We start from the raw sequence: 22,015 nt of genomic DNA, 5'->3' as shown, positions 1-22,015 counted from the left end.
ATTTGCTGTGCTTTCATTGTAATCGCACTTGAGTGCTGGGCCAGGACAGAATCCCTGAAATGATACCATGGCCCTCCGTTTCCTCCTCCTGAAGTCAATAACCTGCTCCTGATCTTGCAGACGCTGAGAGAGAGATTGTTGCTGTGGCAGCACTCCCCCAGTTTTTCAGTCTCCCTCTTATATGCTGATTTGTCACCACATTTGATTTGGCTTATGACAAAGTCCCGAGTTCGAATCCGGCTGGCTCTCTTGCACGCTCTCCATCCGTGCCTGGGTTGAGTGTCAAGCTAACAACGCGACCTTGTAAAAAAAAAACCTGGAGAGGGATGGGGTCCACCAGGTTTCAGATGCCCAAGTCACACCGTACAATGAGCAAACCAAAAGCTTGTCATGACGACACCCTGACGACTCCACCAGGAGTAAGGGTACGCGCGTGCGCGCACACACACACACACACAGTGGTGTCCTCAGCAAACAAACATAAATAAGGCATTGCAGCTGTGCTAAGCCACACAGTCATCAGTGTAAACAGAGCAGAGCTGGGCTAAACACACAACCCTGTGGTGCACCTGTGCTAATGGAGATCGTGGAGGAGATGTTGCCAATTCGAACTGACAGGGGTCTGCAATCGAGGATCCAGTTGCATAAGGAGGTACTGAGGTCAAGTTTATTGTTTAATTTTGCAGGGATGATGGTATTGTCTGCCGAGCTGTAGTCTATAAACAGCATCCTGATGTATGCACCTTTTCGTTGTCCAGACGTTTCAGGGTTGAGTGAAGAGCCAAATGAAATGGCATCTGCTGTGGACCTGTTCTGCCAGTAGGCAAATTTAAGGAAATCCAAGACATCGACGTGTTTCAATGCCAAACTCTCAAAGCACTTCATGACAGTGGATGTAAGTGCTGCCAATGATAGTCGTTGAGGCAAGTTATCACGTTCTTCTTAGACACTGGATAATTGAAGCCTTCTTGAAGCAGGCGGGTACTTCAGACTGCCAAAGTGAGAATTTCGGTGAACGCTCCAGCCAGTTGATCAGTGCATGTCTTTAGTACTTAGCCAGATGCTTTCTGCGGTTTCACCCTTCTCCTATTGGCCTCGGTGACTGGAATCACAGGGCCGTCACGGGCTGTGGGAGTTCATGAAAGTTCCTCCATGTTTTGAAGGTCAAAACGAACATAAAAGGCATTGAGCCCAACTGGGAGCAGAAGCCTCTGTTGTCACCCGTGTTGCTTGATCTCACTTTATAAGAGTTGACAGCATTACAGCTGCCGAGTATCCTTCAATGATTCAAGTTTATCTGGAATTTCCACTTCGTATGTGAGATGGCTTTCTGGAGATTGTACTTGGACCTGTTGTATTTCACTTGGTCGCCAGACCAGAATGACACTGACCTGGCTCTTGGCAGAATGTGGATCTCATGGTTCATCCAGGGCTTCTGACTGGGGAGGACCCTGGATGATTTTGTAGGGACACACTCATCTGCAACTGTTTTTATAAAGTCTGTGACAATCAGGTTATTCAGCCACCACCCGAACCACTCTCACAAATCTCAACATAATCCTCTCACCATTCCTCCCCCACCCTCACATTATTCATTCCACTTGTAAATTAGCTTTTCATTGTGATTAATAAAATTGGTCACTGAAGCTCATTGCAGAAGTGAATATATTTGCATTGTAATTCTACTTGCAGTACAATCATAACAGCAGCTATAGGTGTTCAAGGTTTTAATATCAAGTTGTGTCTGAAGTTCAGGTACAGACATACAATCTCCCATTTTGACAATTTAGCTGAACAGAAGACAAAGTTCTACTTTATAGTCAGTGGGAAGTCACAGATAAAGACAAGCACTGAATGTTTTGACTTCAACTGCTGGCTTTTTCCAGACAGCATTTTTGTTTACATTTGTATGATGAACCGACACATCTGTTCATTAAAGCCTGACATAGAGGGAGTCCTGTCTGAATCCTTTTCATGAAATATAGCTGTCTAGAAAAGTAACACAGTCTGAAACTCAAGAATTCGGCTCTGTTCTGAAACAAAAAGTGTTGTCTTCTGATGTGCCTAATTTTATTAAGCTGATAAACTTCTGAGCCTAACAGGCTTTCCAAGGTATTATTGTTCGGAAACAAAATTCCTTCTTAGGGTAATTGTTCAGCACACTACGCTGCTAATAAAACACCTGGTTTCTTTGGCACTACCTAAGAATTTGTCTATCTCCAAAGCAATAACATTCAAACCAAGGGAATAAAGCCCTTCCAATGAAATACACTTAGAAATGTTAACTTTATGATCTTGTGGGTAAATGACTTTAAGATGAGGAGTTCATCAAAACCATCTTTCTCAAATGATATTAGACAAGGATATTGATTTGACTAAGAAACTAATATACATTTACACTAAGACTAAGACAAAACTCTACAGGCTTTATAAGGCATTGGTTAGACTACACGGAGTATTGTGAGCAGCTTTGGGCATTTTATCAGAGAAAAGATGTGCTGCCATTGGAGCGGATCCAGAGGGAGTTCACGGAAATGATTCCAGGAATGACAGGGTTAGTGTATGAGGAGTGTTTGATGGTCTGGGCCTGTACCCTCTGGAGTTTAAAAGAATGAGGGGAAGATCTCACTGAGACCTATTGAATATTGAAAGCCCTAGACAGTGTGGATGTGGAGAGGATGTTCCCTATAGCGGGGGAGTCTAGGACTCAGAATAGAGGGGCACCCATTTAGAACCGAGACGAGGAGGAATTCCTTAGGCAGCCGGTGGTGAATCTGTGGAACGCATTGCCAAGTCATTGTATATTTAACGCTGAGGTTGATAGGTTCACAATTAGTCAGGGCATCAAAGGTTATGGGGAGAAGGCAGGAGAATGGGGTTGAGAGGGATAATATATCAGCCATGATGGAATGGCGGAGCAGACTCGATGGGCTGAATGGTCTAACTCTACTCCTAAATCTTAAGGTCTAAACTTAGCTAAGAGAAGTTAATACAAGTTGATAGTTAACAAAATACCCATGATGAGAAAGTGACATTTTCTTAACTGAATTGGACAGATGTTGTCATCTCTTGAAAGTTTGAATCAATCTTTGGTTTGTTAATATATTGGACGCTAACTATATTTTTTATTCCAACTGCTTATAAGCACTTTGTGACGCTCAGATCTATGTCTGGTTTCTCCAAGGAGGGATGCTGTTACAGAGCAGACTTCTCCAATCATCTCCAGGCGCTACAAGAGTTACGTTTCTTCCAACTTTATTGAGGTATAAAGGCCAAAGTAGTTCATACTGTACAGTGGACAAATTGCGATTATGAGCAGTTCAGATTTACAACACAATTGTGGCATGCTGTTGTGTTTATTTTCTCTTTAACACATTAAATTGTGCACCTTTAAGATAAAGTACAGTTGGAAGCATACTTTATAGATCATAACTTGTGCAAGTTAAGATACCATTTAGAGGTCACTGAGTCTGTGAATTGCTTAAAAGGAATGGAGTAGCTAATGAGAATGGTACAAGATACTAGTTGTCTTTTGTGAAAGCTGATACAGTGTTTCCCCCATTAATAGGTTTGAAAGCATAATGTAGATACAATTGTTTCAGCAGGTTGCTTTGCACAGTGTTAAATCATACAGCCCTAACTGCTTCCATTTTTATTAACATTGGAGTTTTGATCCACACTCGCACTCGTGACTAGCAGCTCAGATGGGCCCCTGCCCCTGGTGTCAGACAAGAGACTGTATAAAACTTTAAAACGGATATGTGGCGAATTCAACAAAACTCTGGCAATTGTGCTTAGATGGTTAAAAGTAACCAAATCTGTACATTTGTTATTTTAATTGCTATATAAACAGAGTATCTTTTAAATAGAAGAGCTCTTCCTGTTCAATTATCTATTTTAAAAAATCATCTTTTCATGAATATATTATATATAGCATATATAATATATTCATTAGAGGCAAAGTTATAATATTATATATAGAAAGGCACATAATTCTATACTTTGGCAACAGACTTCAATAATGTATCAAGCACCCGGATCTCTATTATAAATCACCTCATACTCATTTGATTGGAAAAAATACAAGTCTCCAGAGTTGGAGAACAGGAATCAATGCCTTGTAATGTTACCTAAAGCTACCGTGTATACGAATCTCGCTGTTAAAATTGGCCCACGGCAAAAGTTCCAGTTGCCTTTGGTTATGGCTTGTGTTCTTCCGTTCCATACAACTTTCGTAATGTAGAATCCAAAAGAAAATCTACTGACCTGGAAGTAGCAATAAGAATGTATTTTTAAAAACGCACACACTGGAAGAAGCATTGCTGTAAACCAGGGGTTCCCAACCTTTTTTTATGCAACGGACCCTTACCATTAACTGAGGGGTTGTGGACCCCAAGTTGGGAACCCCTGCTGCAAACAGAGACACATTGGAATGAGGTAATATAATTTTCCAAAGCACTGCTTTCTTAAGGCTTAATAACTTGCAGAAATGACAAATAACTTCCCCTTACCACCACCTACTGGAATAAAATAACTGATCTTCTCAATAGCTATTTACCTGGGAGAAAATTGTTGAAGATACAATCCAAATGCATTCAGGTTCTAAGTGATAAAGCAGCATTCTAACTTCCATATTTATCAGGCAACTTCTGCTTCAAAGCAGACAATTCCAACTATATTTTCTTACAACATAGGGGGCCAGTTGGCCCGTCAAGTCCCTACAAACTCAGATTGATCCCCTTCTCCCACTAATGACACTGTAGCTGTTCTCTTCACGTGTTCATCACCTTCACCCTGACTTGTCTGTTACCCACTTTCACCAGAGGTCATTTACAGTAGCAATTAACCAACCAGTATGTCTTTGGGAAAGACCTCAAAGCTCTCCGCTTCTCTCTCAATAACTGAACCAGCCACCACCACCCTCCTCTGTCTGGCAGAACTGGTTCTCACCCTCAACAACTTTTTCCTTCAGCTCCTCCCACTTTCTCCAGACTTGAGGGGTTAGCCATGGGCACCCGCGTGCGCCCCAGCTACACCTGCCTTTTCACTGGCTACGTAGAACAGACCACGTTCCAAGCCTTCCGCAGTAATGCTCCCCAACTCTTCCTCCGTTACATTGATGGCTACATTGGTGCTGCTTCATGCACCCGTGCTGAGCTCATCAATTTCATCAACTTTGCCTCCAACCTCCACCCTGCCCTTAAATTCACTCGATCCATTTCTGAGAGCTCCCTCCCCTTTCTCGATCTCTCTGTCTCCATCTCTGGAGATGTCAATCGACATCTTTTATAAACCCGATTCCCCCAGTTATCTTGACTATACCCCTTCCTACCCTGTTTCCTGTAAAAATGTTATTCCTTTTTCACAATTTTTTGTCTCCACGCACCTGCTCCCAGGATGAGGCTTTCCTTTCTGAGACATCAGAAACGTCCTCCTTCTTCAAAGAACGGAGTTTCCCTTCCTTCACTATTGATGCTGCCCTCACACGAATTTCCTCCATTTCCCGAACATCTGCGCTCACCCCATCTTCCCACTGTCTTAACAGAGACAGACTTCCTCTTGTCCCTACCTACCACCCCATGAGTTTCCACACCCAACACATCAACACATCATTCTCCGCAACCTTCACCATCTCCAAAGGGATCCTACCACCAAATATATCTTTATCTCCCCCCCCCCACCCCACCGCCACCGCTTTCTGCAGGGATCACTTCCTCCATGATTTCCTTGTCCATTCATCCCTCCCCACTAATCTCCCTCCGGCACTTATCCCTGTAAGTGGCCAAAGTGCTACACCTGCCTATACACCTCCTCCCTCACCTCAAGTCAAGGCCACGAACAGTCCTTCCAGGTGAGGCAACACTTCAGCTGCGAATCCGCCGGGGCCGTCCATTGTGTCCGGTGCTCCCAATGAAACCTCCTCTACATTGGTGAGACCCGTCACAAATTGGGGGGAGCCACTTCGTCAAGCACCTCTGCTCCATCTGCCAAAAGCAGAACTTCCCCGTGGCCAAATATTTTAATTCCAATTCCGAGTCCTGTTCTGACATGTCAGTCCATGGCCACTCCTTGTGCCACGGTGAAGCCATGCTCAGGGTGGAGCAGCACCACCTTGTATTCTGTCTGGGTAGCCTTCACCATGATGGGATGAACTCAATTTCTCCTTTTGCTAATAAAAAATTCCATCCCCCTCCCCTCTTCTTCTATTCCCCACTCTGACCTCTCACCTCATCTCACCTGCCTACCACCTCCCACTAGTGCCCCTCCTCCTTCTGTTTCTCCTATGTCCACTCTCCTCTCCTATCAGATTCCTTCTTCTCCAGCTCTTTATCTTTCCCACCCACCCGGCTTCACCTATCTCCTTCTAGCTGTCCTCCTCCCACCTTCTTACTCTGGCATCTTCCCCTTTCCTTTCCAGTCGCAAAGAAGGGTCCTGGCCTCGACTGTTTCCTCATTTCCATAGATGCTGCCTGACCTGCTGAGTTCCTCCAGCAGCTTGTGTGTGTTGCTTTGGATTTCCAGCAGCTGCAGAATTTCCGGTGTTTTATGTCTCCGAGTTGTTGGAGGAACTGTCAGAAGTGGTTGAGGCATTGAAAGGGCACTCAGACAAGCGCACGGATAGGACAAGTTCAGTGGGTCAAATGCAGGCAAATGGGACCAGCTCAGTGTCGACGGGTTTGACTCAGGGGGCTGTTTGTGCTGCATTTCTCAACGGCTCCAAGGAAAATCTGGTTACAGGGAAAATGTGTAACTTCCACGCAGACAGCAGAGGTCAGGATTGAAAATGAGTCATTGGAGCTACAGAACTGTGACCTGTTTTGCAGACATCCCACCTCTCCCGGAAGTTCCGGGAGTCTCCTGCATATTGATAGTGGCCCCCTGATGCCTGGAAATCAATTTTTTGAGAGAGCGAGAGAGAGAGAGAGAGGGAGAGAGAGATGGCACAGTGGTCCAAGAAAAGAAAATATAAAACGTACGTCACCCCAGACTACACTAAAGTGTACCCCTGTCTAATAGGGGTCAAAAATAATGACAGTGTTGCTCGCTGCACTGTTTGCAACGATGACTTTTCTATTGCCTATGATGGGTTAAGACTGTAAAAGACATGTTGAGGTGAGTTTAACAGGTGTCATTCGTTCATTAGCATCGCTAACATTATTTAAACTAGCTGGCTAGCTGCTAAGGAGCTACTCTATTGCAGACATCCCACCTCTCCCGGGAGTTCTGGGAGTCTCCCGCAAATTGATGGTGCTACCTCCCTGAAATGAGTTTTTGCAGGGTGGGATGTCTGTGTTTTGCCACTGTTCCCAACCTGGGGTCCACGGACACTTTGCTTAATGCTCTTAGTCTGTGGCATAAAAAAAAATGTTGGGAACCCCTGTGTTAAACGGATCCTTTCAGGCTTTGAAAAGCAAAGTTACCAGCTGAATGGGAGGATGGTTTATATAACGTACTAATTAGAATTCCAGTGTGGTTGTGAATAGAGCTTTATAAGGGGGCTGATGAGAGTTCACGTTACATGTGGAAACTTCTTTCAAACAAAAGACAAAATCAGACAATTCCATGTAAATTCCATCACCCATGTCTACTTTAAAAGCCAAGCCTCCTTTTAAGCTCCAGGTCTTTGATCTTCAATTTTTATGATTCAGACAGAAATGTATACCCTTGTCCCTGGTGGCAACTGTAGAAGGATAATGATTCTATTAACAGCATCTACTATTGTCACCTTAACTCGATGATTAGCTGCACTGAGACAACTTGTTTAGTGAACCTGTAACAACAGGATAAAAGACAGAAAAAGATATTCTGTATCCTGTTTAACCCAATTCCAGAATCAATCTATTAAAAGTTTTCAAAACCCTGTTTTGAAGGTTAAAGACCTTGGTAGCAAACCAGCTACCAAGTGGAACGTGGGAGTAAAAATTACTCTGGCATCAGTAGGGAGGAGCTTCATAAGAAACTGAGCATGTAGCAATGTTAGAAATGTAACATGGAATTTCAGCACATCAAGCACATACTTTGGTCCCTCCAGTTTTTTTTTGCCCCTCTTCTGAGCTTAGCCTCCAAGAGGATTACAACCTTGTCGTGGTTTGGAGGCTTGCGTGTCTCAAAGACCCAACAGCTATGTTGGCTGGAGTCAGGGCTTGATGCTTTGGCTCTTGGTAGGGTCAACCATGCTAAACAGGTCAAAGGGTAGAGGCCAGACTAAGAGTGGCCCACTGGTCCTCCAGGTTTGGGGTTCAGCACAGGGCTAACAGCCCTGAATTGTTACGGAAACAGTAATGAAGAATCCTTCTACATATGAGTATGACAGTATTCCCGAGTCCCCACCCAGGACTTGCATGACTGACAATAGTGAAAACTGAGCTCCCAACATGCTGCACTGTAACGCCAGTGGCGTTACGGGCAGTAGGGAGAGTTTAGGTTCTGCGAGTTGGCGAGTCCAGAGTCCTTGAAGATTGAGTCTGCAAGTCCCAGCCAGGGGCTGGGGGCTGGAGGCCCGATGTCTGCGTGTTTGAGAGTTCGAGACCAAGGACTGGAGGCCCTGAGGCAGCCTGTCCGAGGCTGAAAGAATGGGTGATTTGGAGGGTGGGAAAGGGGCTTGTTTTCTTGTGGTGGTCTTGTTCTGTTCTGTTGTTGCTGCTCGTGTTGTTCTACTGAACACTGTGGGCAAGCTATGTTGATGCCAGAATGTACAGCAACACTTGTGGGCTGCCCCCCACAAACTGCTTGGGTGTGTTGGTTGTTAATGCTAGCCATGCACTTCACTGTATGATACATTATACGTGTGAAAAATGTGTCGGAATCTGATGGTAACCTCCGCCAAAAAGCCAAGCTTCGTGGTGGGCTTTAGATTCGTGAGGTCAAGAATGACACAAGACAAGGCCTTACCTATCAATGGGAGTTATAATAACCGGAATGGCAGACAGCCCAATAGCCGTGGTTGTCCACTTCCTCACAGGCAGTGGCCACCTTGTAGTTTTCCCCAGGAGGAAAAGGGAAGCTGCACACAGTCGATTGATGGTGAAACCTGGAATCGCAACTGACGCCAAAGCCTGCCAGATGAAGGTGTCCACGACCGCCGCGCCGACCTTCACAGTTCTCCCAGGCCTGTCTCCGTGAGCCTGGGGAGGGTAGAGCGAGGATGATTAGGATCAGAAACACTATCAAAAATATTAAACCTTCAATCAGTTTTTTTTTGGCAGCAGCACATTGTGACTCTGTGCTACATTATTGTGACTGCACTGCAGACGTTAACAACAGGGAGCTTTAGGATTCCATTACTGTTGAATGGTGTCTATCTTTACTTTCTCCCAGTATAGTGCTTACTTATCAATTGTCTCTTTCCTCTCTTTTAAGCTGGCCCCATCTCATGTTCTTGCTGTGAGGTTGTGCGGCACTGAATATCCCAGTCACTCAGTTCCCTTACGTACTTCTCAAACTTCAATCACTCTCAAGTTAGCTCTTTAACTCTTTGTTAGTCAGCCGCTGCAACAAATCACCGACATTGCTTCTGTGACTTAGCTCACAAAACAAGGAGAATTTGTGAGCGCTATCTCCAGATCAATGTGATTCCCCCATTACATCTAACTCATTACCAGGTGCTGCATGAAAACTGTACAGAATGTCCCATGCCATTGCTGCATCAGTTAAAGACACTACAGTGCGGCAAAGTAGCGGTTAGCCTAACGCTATTACAGAGCCAGCTGTAAGACAGGGGTTCGATTCCTGCCGCTGCCTGCAAAGAGATTGAATGTTCTCCCTGTGACAGAGAGGGGTTCCTCCCACATGCCAAAGACATACCGCTTGGGGCTAGTAAACTGGGGGCATGCTACGTGGGTGCCAGACGCACGGCGACACTTGCTCGACACAATCCTCGCTGGTTCGAGCTGACGTAAAACAACGCATTTTGCTGCATGTTTCAATACAGCAAGTACCGCTAATCTTTAGATATTCTGTGTGGGGTGGATTGTTCAAAGTCAGGTTCATTGTCACTTGAACAAGTACCTGTATGCAAAGGTGCAATGAAAAGTTGCGTTCCTTACAAAATGGTTTGATTTCTTTTTCTTGTGAATGCTGCTTTATGAGTCTGCCTGTGATGCTTAGTGTGAGAGTCCCTGTATCCTGGGGTTGTTTGCTCTTATTTCCCCTGATTTTATGAATTTTCCTACATAATTAAGTTCTGTCTACAACCTATCGTGAAAGACTGTAAGTGTTACAGTTTATGATGAATGCATAAAGCTACACAGCTTTATGTTCACAACTTTGCTTATCTAGATCAAAACCTGTAATGAGCTCAAGTACAAACCATACTCACTGCTTTCAAAGTGTTTAAATTAAAATATTTTAATGTTTTATTAAGATCTATGTTTAGAACCACAGAGAAAAACATTAAAGTTCAAAGAACATTTATAATCGAAGTTTGTATACTTTATACAACCTTGAGATTTGTCTCCTTACAGGCAGCCACAAAATAAAGAACCCATATAGAACCCATTAAGAACAAAAGATCATAAAACACCCAATGAGCAGATTAGATTAGATTAGATTATGAGGACACTCAGTCCTCGTTTATTGTCATTTAGAAATGCATGCATTAAGAAATGATACAACGTTCCTCCAGTATGATATCACAGAGACACAGGACAGACCAAGACTAAAACTGACAAAAACCACATAATTATAACATATAGTTACAACAGTGCAAGAATACCATAATTTGATAAAGAAAAAAAAAGAGAAAGAAAAAAAAACAAATCATTATTTATCAAAGCTAAAATATTAATGGGAATTACCCCCAACACTCTTGAATTTCTGGCATACTGCTGGTGTCTTCCACAGTGAAGACTGATACCAAATACTTACGTTTATCTGTTATTGTTTTTGTCCCCCATTAGCTCGTCTCCAGCGCCATTTTCCAGCTGTCAGACATCCATCTCATCTCTCTTTTACTGTTTATATATCTGAAAAAAACTTTTGCTATTCCCTTTCCCCCATGACATTGACCCATCTACCTGCCTCCTGCATCTCAGGAGTGACTACCTCCCTGTAGCTCCTGTCTATCACCTCCTCATTTTCTTGTATGAGCCGAAGGTCACCCAGCTGCAGCTCCAGTTTCTTACCGTGGTCTCTAAGGAGCTGCAACTCAATGCACCATGCAGATGCAGTTATCACAGAGGCCGGAGGTCTCCTCAAATTCCCACATCTCACACAGAGAACATACCACCAACCCTGGATCCATTCTCAACACACTAGCTATGTGCTAGTAGACAAAGAAAGAAAAAGAAAAACTCACGAGAAACTTATGTAGAGCGTTCACCTGTTCTCACTAAAGCCTGTTGAGCCAAAGCCTCTCACTCCAACCCTACTGGCCCTTGCTAAATTACTAATAACCCAAGCAATCTTCCGCTCCACAGACAAGCTACGCTTGTAGGTTACGGCTCTTCAGGAGCTTGTCTACTTTCTGAATACAACAGGGATTCCTACCAAACCCTCAGCAACTGTTTTTCCATTAAATTAATCACAAGAAGGGGAAACAATATCAGATGGTATACTTCTCTCATCTTGAATGCCTCTTGTTTGCACCAAGATTGGTTCTGGGCAGAGCAAATTTCTCTCTAATGCAGAACGGAACCTATGGCCTAAACCGTTCATGCTGGCTCTCAAGGCTATCAACGCTAATCCCATTTGCTTACAGTAGGCCCAAATTCTATCCAAATACCTTTGTAAATGCTGTGATTTTACCTGCCTCCACCCCTTTCTGGCAGGTTGGTTGGGGATCTTTATTTTGAAGGTGTTAACTGCAAAGTCCATCCTATAATTTGTTTATAGGGAGTAATTTGTTGAGTTACCACACCTCCAGGTTCAGGAGCAGTTATTATCCTACAGCCGTCAGGCTCCCCAGCCAGCAAGAAGTATAAAAAGAGTTTGGGGTCTTTCAGCAGGCTTCAATCATAATGATCTATAAGGCGCTTGGCAACGGCCAATAAAAAGAAATGAGGTGTAGGTGGAGCGGCCATTGTGGGAGTGGACTAGTGTTAGAGTGGTCAGGCTTTTGCTCAGCAGGGAGGTAAATTTGAGACTCTAGTTCCTGTTTGCTAAGGTTTGGAATGTCAGTGGGGATGCCATTGGCTCCCAGTCTCTTCTTTACATTTGATATATGGCTTTTCACTTCCTTGTCAGTCACAGGTGACAGCAAGGCTGGACAAGATAGTTTGCAGAGGGGATAGAGTCAGGGACACATGTAAAGGTCAGTAACGATTAAGGATGTTTTCACCTTCCTTTGTCCTCCAAGTTCACTTTCATTCACGGGTCTCAGCAGAATGAGTCCCTGGATACTTGGACCAGAGACGGCCTTAGAAAATCCATGTACGCCACTGCAGAACCTGATGCGGAGCTGTGGAACTGATCCTGTCGGGATACTTTGAGGCCAGGGTCGGAAGTGATGCAAGCCACCGGAAAGGTGTGTTTGACAAGGAAGTTAGCTCGAGCTGGAAACTCTAGCAGCATTGAGGGGAAGAAAAAGGGCATCTGCAGGCTGAGGCCCAGCAGAAGGTCTGTGATCTAAACAATATACGGTGGAAGAAAAGAGACACAGTAACTTACCGAGTAAACCTACTGAAAAAACAAATGGAATCTACTGAGGTAGAGTTTGGGGACAGGTTCTAAAGTGTGAAACAGTAGGTCCATAGGTACCTCATTTGTACCTCAGTCGCAAGCATCCAAGTAGCAGATGAACAGAAAATGCTGAACCTTGGCCAACCTAACTTAAAACAGCTTGCTGATAGGAATATAAGAAGAAAAACAATAATGTTCAACATGTTAGAATTTGTACCACATCAGTACTTACGGCAGCTGCTTTCTTTCCCTTGTCCACTGCATCAGCTGTCACATATGCAGTTGATATTCCATAACTGGCCCAGACCAGACCTACAGGTACCAGTGCCCGGAATGCTTCACCAACTTCATTAGCATATCCTTAAGCAAAGAGAAGACAGTAAAAAAAAATTGCTGCAATGAACAGCTCTATATGCCTAATAAAATATATTCTGCATTCATGGAGTCACAGAACTGCAACCATCACCACTAATCTTGTTCCCCAAAACAGAAACCAGGAGATGCAACCTCTTGAAGTCCAGGACTGTGGCATTCAAGTCAAGCGACCTTGACCTTTACAAGGAATCGAGATATGACTTCCATAAAGCTATCAGGGAGCCCAAGAGACAATGCCAGTCCAAAATAGAGTCCCAGACCAGCGGTCAGCTCTGGCAGGGCTTACCTGCCATAACGGGCTACAAAGCAAAGTCAGACAGCATTGCCGACAACAGTGCATCGCTTCTCGGCGAGCTTGACGCATTCTACATTCATTTTGAACAGAAGGGGATTGGAACGTCACCACCTGCCCCAACAGCTTCCATCGTGGACCCAGTCTTTCGGAGAATGATGCTACAGAAAGCCCCTGGCCTGGATGGCATTCCTTGATCTTGTTTACATCCGCATGAGGATATGCAGATATTTTCAACCTCTCCCTGTTTCAATCTGTAATTCCACCTGCTTTAAGACCATTATTACCTCGGTATCCAAGAAACACAAGGTAACCTGCCTTATGACTACCACGCAGTGGTTCTGACATCCAACATCCTGAAGTGTTTTGAGAGGCTGGTCACAGCATGCATTAATTCAAGCCTTGCAGACATTCCAACCCTGTCTATACTCCTCTCTGGAGCATCTGGACAGTAAAAGCACCTGTGTTAGAACACTGTTTATTGACTACAGCTCCAGCTTCAAGACCATAACTCCAAGCAGACTCATCTCCAGACTCCTAAACCTGTTACTCAAAGTTCAAAGTAAATTTTATTATCAAAGTACACATATGTCACCTCATACAGCCCCAAGATTCATCTCCTTGTGAGCGTACTCAATGAATCTATAGAATAATAACCATAACAGGATCAATGGAAGGCCACCCAACTGGGACGTTCAACCAGAACTGCTCAATAGCTCCCTTTGTAACTGGATCCTCACCACCCTGAGCAAGAAACCACTGACACGTCCACCATGATGATTCTCAACACTGATACTCCACAAGGCTGCATCCCCTACTCACAATAGATCCCGTTCTAACTCCATCTACAAGTTTGCAGGTGATACCACCACAGTGGGTTGCATCTCAAATAACAATGAGTCAGAGAACAGGGAGGAGATTGAGGCTACGTCCACACTAGATCGGATAATTTTGAAAACGCCGGTTTCGAGTAAAAACGACAGGTGTCCACACTAGGCGTTTTTCAAAATACTTCTGTCCACATTAAAACAGATATTTGGGCGAATCTCCTCCTACTGGGCATGCACAGACACATCTACAGAAAACAAGCAAAGAGGAAACAGTATAATATTTACGTTTCCGCGGCGGTGTTGTGTTATTTCCATTGGTCAAAAACTAGAATACCAAAAACAACAGCAAAACGAAGTTTTCAAAAATGTCTTCGAGGAATACAAAGAAAACCTCTGCTGGAGAAAGCAGACCGGACTTCTTCGTTTAGACAGACAATGAAGTCGAGCTGTTTCTGCGAGTTACAAACAACTACAAAGTCAGCAAAGCAGTGGAGATGTTTAATTCCAAACAAGCTATTAATGTAGACAATAAAGTAAAGAACACATGCATGAAGCCATCCTCTATCCAAGATCAACATTATCAACAATTACAAAATGTTAAATGGTCATAGACTACCAATCCCACATCAAACCCAAATCTATTAGGAGCAGACGAGGGCACTCAACTCAATTTGAAATACTAACTACTAAGTCAAATGTGTACAGCAATTCATTTGTCCCCTGCACAATTAAAGCATGGAATAATCTTAATCCTAACACAGTTACACAACCAAACCCAATTACATTTAAGGCAGCTTTTCTTCTTCAAAAATCTCCTTCTTAAGCCCTCCCTCCGCCACCTCCAGTTTAAATTCCATGCGGAATATTTTGGAGGATCAAGAACCAAGAACCAAGAACAGCTGTCTGGCAGTTCTTGCACAGTCCCAAGCAGAAGCAGAAAAAACATTGTTGCTGTCGTGTTGTCATGACAACGTTTTTAAATCTCTCCGTTTACCCTGTCCACACTACAACGCGAAACAATCGTTTTCAAATTTACACACTCTGGAGAGTGTTCTCGAAAATCTCCGTTTTCGGGAGATGAAAACGCCATTTCAGTGTGGACAGAAGGTCAAAACGAAGAGAAAAAGCTTTGTTTTCAAAATTATCCGGCGCAGTGTGGACGTAGCCTGAGAGCCTAGTAACATGGAGTCATGACAACACCCTTTCCCTCAACATCAGCAAAAAAGGGCTAGTCATGGACTTCGAGAGAGGGTCGGGTGTGGGCAGAGCACATGCTGCTGATTATGTCAACAGCGCTGATGTTAAGAGGGCTGAGTTCCAAGTTCCTGGCAATGAACATTACCACATTACTCTTTACCTATGCTGCACACTTCACATGTTTTTTAAATTACATTTTATCAACTGATTTGTGGTAATATTTTGTTCATGTGCTGTGCATGTTATATGTCGTGTGGGTGCACTGTGATAAGGAGGCTGGTCTGGAAAGGCAGAGCAAAGTGACACAAGCTGTCCTGGGAAAGAAAAACAAAATGCACAAACCACTTCCAATCCTTTTCATGATTAGAAAGACACATTATGTTCCGAAAAATACTTTGGCATACAGTTTTGGGGCTGTAAAGGATACCTCAGAGATTTACATAAAAGCCATTTTATACTTGTAAATTTAGTATCAAAGTAAGTATTTGTCATCATATACGACCATAAATTTCATTTTTTTTGCAAGTACTTCCAGGAAAAAATAACTGCAATATTGCCACCGTTGTCTGTACGATTTCCCCGTGACTGCGTGGGTTTCCTCCAGGTGCTCCAGTTTCCTCCCACAGTCCAAAGACGTACCGGTCAATAGGTTAATTGGTTCATTGTAAATTGTCCCGTGATTAGGCTAGGGTTGAAATGGAGGATTGCTGGGCGGCGCAGGTCAAAGGGCCAGAAGGGCCTCCTCCGCACTATATCTCAATAAATAAAATAGAAATCAATGCAAAACTATACGTAAACGTAAGGAGGAGAAGATGGCAGCGTGACATCCGGTGAATGATATCTGTAATCCGTCAAGTAGGGGACCATGCACAATTCTGATTTGATGGAGACAGACGTGAGAGTACAGAGGAACATCTGGAGAAATTTCTGAAATGCCCGCTTCGCTGCCACTGCTACTGTGTGGTAACCGGAATCTCCAGAGCAGAAGGCCCCGAATCCTCGGCTTTGCTTGTTTCGGCGGCCGGGGTGAGGTCGAAGGCGCTCAGCAGAGGATGGCGCTCGGGAGGCTGTATCGGAGAGGCTGGTCGGAGGCTCGAAGATTTTGGATGGACGGACTCGATGTCGGCTGCTTCCAAGGCATCAGCAGTTGTCGGTGCCTTGGAGGTTTAGGCAGGGAGTTTCTCCCTTTTGCCGCCTGCTATCGGGGACTCGGGAGTCGATCGGGACTTGAGTCTTTTTTTTTTACCATACCCATGGTCTGTTCTTTATCAAATTATGGTATTGCTTTGCACTGCTGAAACTATATGTTATAATTATGTGGTTCTGTCAGTGTTAGTCTTTGGTTTGTCCTGTTTTCTGTGATATCACTCCGGAGAAACATTGTATCATTTCTTAATGCATGTATGCATTTCTAAATGACAATAAAAGAGGACTGAGTGTTCTCATTATCTAAGACCGAAAAACAACCAATGTGCAAAAGAAGACAAACTGTGCAAATAAGAAGTAATTCTGAGAAGTGATATTACTAACTTCAACAGCGGCTATTCATATAGAAGTAATATTTTGTACAAAACTTAGGCATACAAAGTTCAGCTTCTTTAATGAAGATTAATATCTTCAATCAGGAGTTTGAATTAACGTAAAAAAATTATCGATGCTGGTGTTCTAAACTAAAAGCAGAAACAGCTTGAAATATTTACAGTTTTAAAGAGTAGATAAAAATTAATGACATTTCAGTTTGGTTAACTTCTCTATTTCCAGGACGTACCTTAACATTTCATTCTTTTGTATGAGGCACTAAACCCCAAACAGATCAGATACATAGATGTTCTGATGCTGCTTCAAGTTGTTAATTGCAATTGTGCATAGGTGTATTTGTACATTTGACAATAAATGACTTCTGATTTGACTTACTTATGCAATGTAAACTGCTGATGTGATGTAAATTAGTTTGAAAATAAGAGAGGGAACATGAACCGTTTTAAAATCGCTGTGATCTATCGCAAGGGTAATGCTATCTGATTCTATGATAAACTTGCAAAAGATAAATTGGACATGTAGTTAAAAATGATCAAATTATAGGCACATGGAAAAGGTGAAAATTGCATTTTTTTTCCAGTCAGAAGCAAGATTCAAACTTATTGGGTAACTCACCTGATGCACATCTTAAATTGATATCACTTATATCACCTTAGTATCTGGGTATTTTTAGTTTATTTCAGTATTCACCACATACTGAATGATCACAAGGTAATGATGACAGAGGAAATAATTCAGACTATTTTAATTCAAGTATGCAGAAATACCCTAAGTTTCCTCATTGTGCAACTAACTGATTCTTCATAAACACGAGAACGTCTGCAGCTACTGGAAATCCAAAGCAACACACACAAAAAGCTGGAGGAACTCAGCAGGCTGCCTGAGCCATTGAGTTCTTCCAGCATGTTGTCTGTTGGCTTACTTGGTTCTTGAAAGATTCCAAGTTTTCCATTTTCTACTTGGAAGTTGGTGTATTTGTGATTACTTTGTGCCAGGAACCCGCAGAACTTAAATATGAAATTTGCTTTTTATTAGGATGAAGTTCCAAATTAACTTTTGTTTTGTTGTACTTCTAAGATGCTGTCTTATTCTCTACGACTCCCTTAAGTTTCTCTTTAACTGCGATCTGGCTTCCACTGGCAAAAGCGGCAGTTATTTTCCATCCTCAATTGCCATCAAGGAAGCAGTTAAGCAAGTATTCCCAATCTGGGGTCCACGGGCCCCTTGGTTAATGGTAAGGGTCCATGGCAGATAAAAAAAGTTGGGAACACCTGCAGTAAACTTTGTTGAACCTATAAAATAACACAAAAATGAGTTGGTTAAATTATACAAACGGGTTTTCAGTTAAAGAACCTCAAGTTCCTTTGAAGAAGATTCTCTGACAATGCTACTGGATAGGAAGTTCTAGTACTTAGAACAGCTGTAACAGAGGTATATATATATATATTTCCAAGTCAGGATAATGTGTGACCAGAAAGGGAACATGCAAAGAATACTGTCCCCATGTGCTTGTTGAATCTGTCCACACAAGTGGACGATGCCATTAGAATATCACCTGGCTAATTATAGTTTGCTTGTGAAACCTTATCTTGTAATTATACCGTCAGCAGAACTGTGTGGTGATCTTCAAAAATGGGATCACAGATATAGACTATAAATTAGTTAGCATCGTTAACCTGCTTCTTCCAATAACGAGCATGTGGCACCAAAGGTTAATCTTGGGACCACAATCAATATAGCAGGTTCATTTTGGAAGCATCCCAGTGCAAGGGCATTAGAATCAGAAGTGCAGAGAGCAAAGTTGAACAACGTGTACAAGTGGAAAGGTTCTGTTAAAGAATGCTAGAAAAAAATTGCTGGTGTGTTTTGTAAAATCCACACTGCAAATAGATAGATAGATAGATATACTTTTTGATCCCGAGGGAAATTGGGTTTCGTTACAGCCGCACCAACCGAGAATAGAGCATAAATATAGCAATACAAAAACCATAAACAATCAAACAACAATATGCAAACTATGCCAGATGGAAATAAGTCCAGGACCAGCCTATTGGCTCAGGGTGTCTGACCCTCCACGGGAGGAGCTGCAAAGTTTGATGTTTAGTGTGGAGGATCAGGGAGCTGCAAAGTTTGATGTTTAGTGTGGAGGATCAGCTGTTGTCCCCTATAATTCGTAACTCTACAAATTACATTTATGATTCTTCCATGTATTGCACCAGGACCTGGAGAAGTCCTTTGCCTCTCAGCGACAGCAAAGAGACACAGGCAAAACTAATACTACATGTTGACAAACATGAGAAAGTCTGCAGATGCTGGAAATCCAAAGCAACAGACAGCGTCTATGGACGTGAATAAACAGTCAACGGTTCGGGACAAGACCCTTCTTCAGGACTGAGAAAGAAGGGGGAAGACAGGAGAAAAGAAAGGTGGGGGGAGGGGATGGAGGCTAGCTGGAAGGTGATAGGTGAAGCCAGGTGGGTGAGAAAGGTTGGGGGCTGGAGAGGAAGGAATCTGACAGGAGAGGAGAGTGGACAATAGGAGAAAGGGAAAGAGAAGGGGACCTAGGGCGAAGTGAAAAGCAGCTGAGAAGAGATAAAAGAGTGGGGAATGGGGGGGGTTTCCTATATATTTAATATTCTGGCTTTTATGTTTAGCATTGCTGACAAATGCTATTAACTGAGCATATCAAACATAAAACTGTTGCAAATTTTGAGGCCTTTCACGTCTCGAAAAATGATGTGTACCACCCACTCCTCTGAGCTATCCATAGACTAAACACTCAAATTTTGTCTAGTGTTTACTTTTTACAGTATTTCACATCCACTCCTGGTTTTTGATGCAACAAGAGGTCCAGAAAGCCACCTCATGGGCGCATTGTTGTAGGGAAGCAACATCTAACATCAGAGAACCCCAACCATCCAGGTCATGCTCTCTTCTCGCTGCTGCCATCGGGAAGGAGGTACAGGAGCCCCAGGAATCACACCACCAGGTTCAGGAACAGTTATTACTCCTCAACCATCAGGCTCTTGAACTGAAGGGAATAACTTCACCCAACTTTACTTCCCCATCACTGAAATGTTCCCACAACCTATGGACTCACTTTCATGGACACTTCATCTCAAGTTCTTGATATTTATTGCTTAATTATAATAATTCTATCTTTCTTTTTGTATCTGCCCAATTGGTGTGGTCTTTCACTATTCTATTATGGTTATTGGATTTATTCAGAATGCCCACAAGAAAATGAATCTCAGGGTGGTATATGGCGACATATAAGTACAGTAATTTGATAATAAATTTACTTTGAACTTTGACCTGGAGTTTAGTATTTTTGCAAACTGAAGTAAGTTGTATTGACTAGTGGTTTCAACAAGCTTTATTTTGATGCTCCCACACTTAAACAGTTTGCCTCAACAAACATTTTAAACAGCTGAATATACTGCAAAAGGTATCAGTAGATAAGTTTTATTTACTGACTAACACAGTGTTGTTAACTGATACACACAGCTTTGTACTAGTGTTCAGTTCTATCCCAGGAACAGTCATTTTGCCTAAAATATTTAATTTCTCTCTCCATTGATGCTTCCAGACCTTTTGAATCTTTTCAACATAAGCTGTTTTGATTTTTTTTTAAATTCATTCTCTGCTGAGTAACAAGACTCCAGAATTTATAATTACTAGGGAAGCTAAAATAATTGAGGGTTTTAGTTCTGCATATAAAGAGGAAAGAGCGGGATTCTGGGTCGGACAGAGCAAGTGTTTGGTGAAAACCGAACTTCTCAATCACACAATACAGGAACTTTTACACGACAACAACAAGACAAAGAACTGGGATTTCAGAGAAACTATTGCAGATCGCAGATTAACTGTCACTGATGGCTGCTTTCACATTATGTCTTATTAATACATGTTTGTACGCAGTGTTCGGCGCACACAACTGCAGGCAATCTTTGTACGTGAATTACTGTATACAGGGGATGCCGGAGGGCAGGAGGATCGATATGAATTATCCTCTGATTTGCTAGCTGAGGCCGCCAAGGGGTGCGGCGTTGCACTAATTTTACTTGAGGACATTTACTGGGCAGGATTGGGCCGTGAATAAAAATTAAAAGGCGTCCCTTCAGAGGGGGGACTAGTGTTTAGTCAGGCCGAGATCAGCCTGATCTATGACGGGTTCCCTCTCCGGGAACGCCGATCCTTCGCACTCAAATTGCCCCAGCGCCCCTTACCAAGGAAGCGGACCCACGTGTCTCGGTAGATGTCGACCTTCCGCTCGCTAGCCGCAGATTCCGGGCCGTCCATCCCGGTTCCTTTTCACTGGACTCCTCGTCCGGCCCGGAGGGAGCGCCGGTAGAGAGACGGGGCGGGGTGGCGGGGACGCCAGGAAAATGCCGGGGCCGTGGTGACTTCCTGCCCAGCGGCTCACGTCAGAAATATCTCCGCTCTGGAGTGCCGGGGCGTCTGTCTGTCTGTATCTTGTTTTACGGCGGTCGGCAGGTTGGCATCCAGCTTAATGGCGCATTACCGCCACCCTCTGCTCCAGAATGTGCACTAGACATATATTCTAAATCACTTCACCCAATCACGCACGCACACGCGCACACGCACACGCACACGCGCACGCACGCACACACACACGCGCACGCACACACACACACGCTTCACCCTCCCATCTTTGACCATCCTAGTATCCTATTCCTGTTTATTCGTCATATTCTATATAAAAAAAACCCTGTACCCCTTGTGCCGGGGCGTCGCCGAGCTCCCCGGTTTAAAAACTCGGGTGAGTCACGGCGCCAGTGACCCGATGCTGGGCCAGGAGAGCGTGATCTAGTCCAGTCGCAACGTGCCCGCGCACATTTCATCCAAATGACCTTGGTAAACGCACACATGCTGCTCACACACAGCAGCAGCAGTAAAAATAAGACTCACTCAGGACAGCTCGCTGAATATCCTGCTGCAGGAAACGTCGTGTGTCCTCCCTCCCTCCCTCCCTCCCTCATCCCCAGCTCTCTTCCATTAGTGCAGTGCTTGCAAGATCAGTGGAAAGTTACATGCCAACCGGCACCTCTGAAGCTGGTCCAGGGCAATTTCTCCATCATTATTGCACCAGTTATAGGGATGGCATCTCTCACTCGTTTGCTTCCCATTTTCTTTCGTGAGG

General features: G+C 43.6%; 1 protein-coding gene across 1 annotated transcript; it reads right to left on the bottom strand.

Moving 5' to 3' along the window:
• Positions 1-1,675: 1,675 nt before the first annotated feature.
• Positions 1,676-21,409, bottom strand: mtfp1 (mitochondrial fission process 1). The gene is made up of 4 exons (XM_063034239.1): positions 21,081-21,409; positions 12,851-12,978; positions 8,893-9,125; positions 1,676-4,266 (listed from the first exon to the last, which is right to left on the bottom strand). The coding sequence occupies exons 1-4, from the start codon at positions 21,151-21,153 to the stop codon at positions 4,200-4,202; spliced, it is 501 nt and encodes a 166-aa protein (XP_062890309.1). The 5' UTR covers positions 21,154-21,409; the 3' UTR covers positions 1,676-4,199.
• Positions 21,410-22,015: the final 606 nt, after the last annotated feature.

The sequence above is a fragment of the Mobula hypostoma genome, chromosome 27 (assembly GCF_963921235.1).
Source record: "Mobula hypostoma chromosome 27, sMobHyp1.1, whole genome shotgun sequence".
Taxonomy (NCBI): domain Eukaryota; kingdom Metazoa; phylum Chordata; class Chondrichthyes; order Myliobatiformes; family Myliobatidae; genus Mobula; species Mobula hypostoma.
Note: the sequence above shows the minus strand (reverse complement) of the source record. Positions and strands in the feature narration are given on the sequence as shown.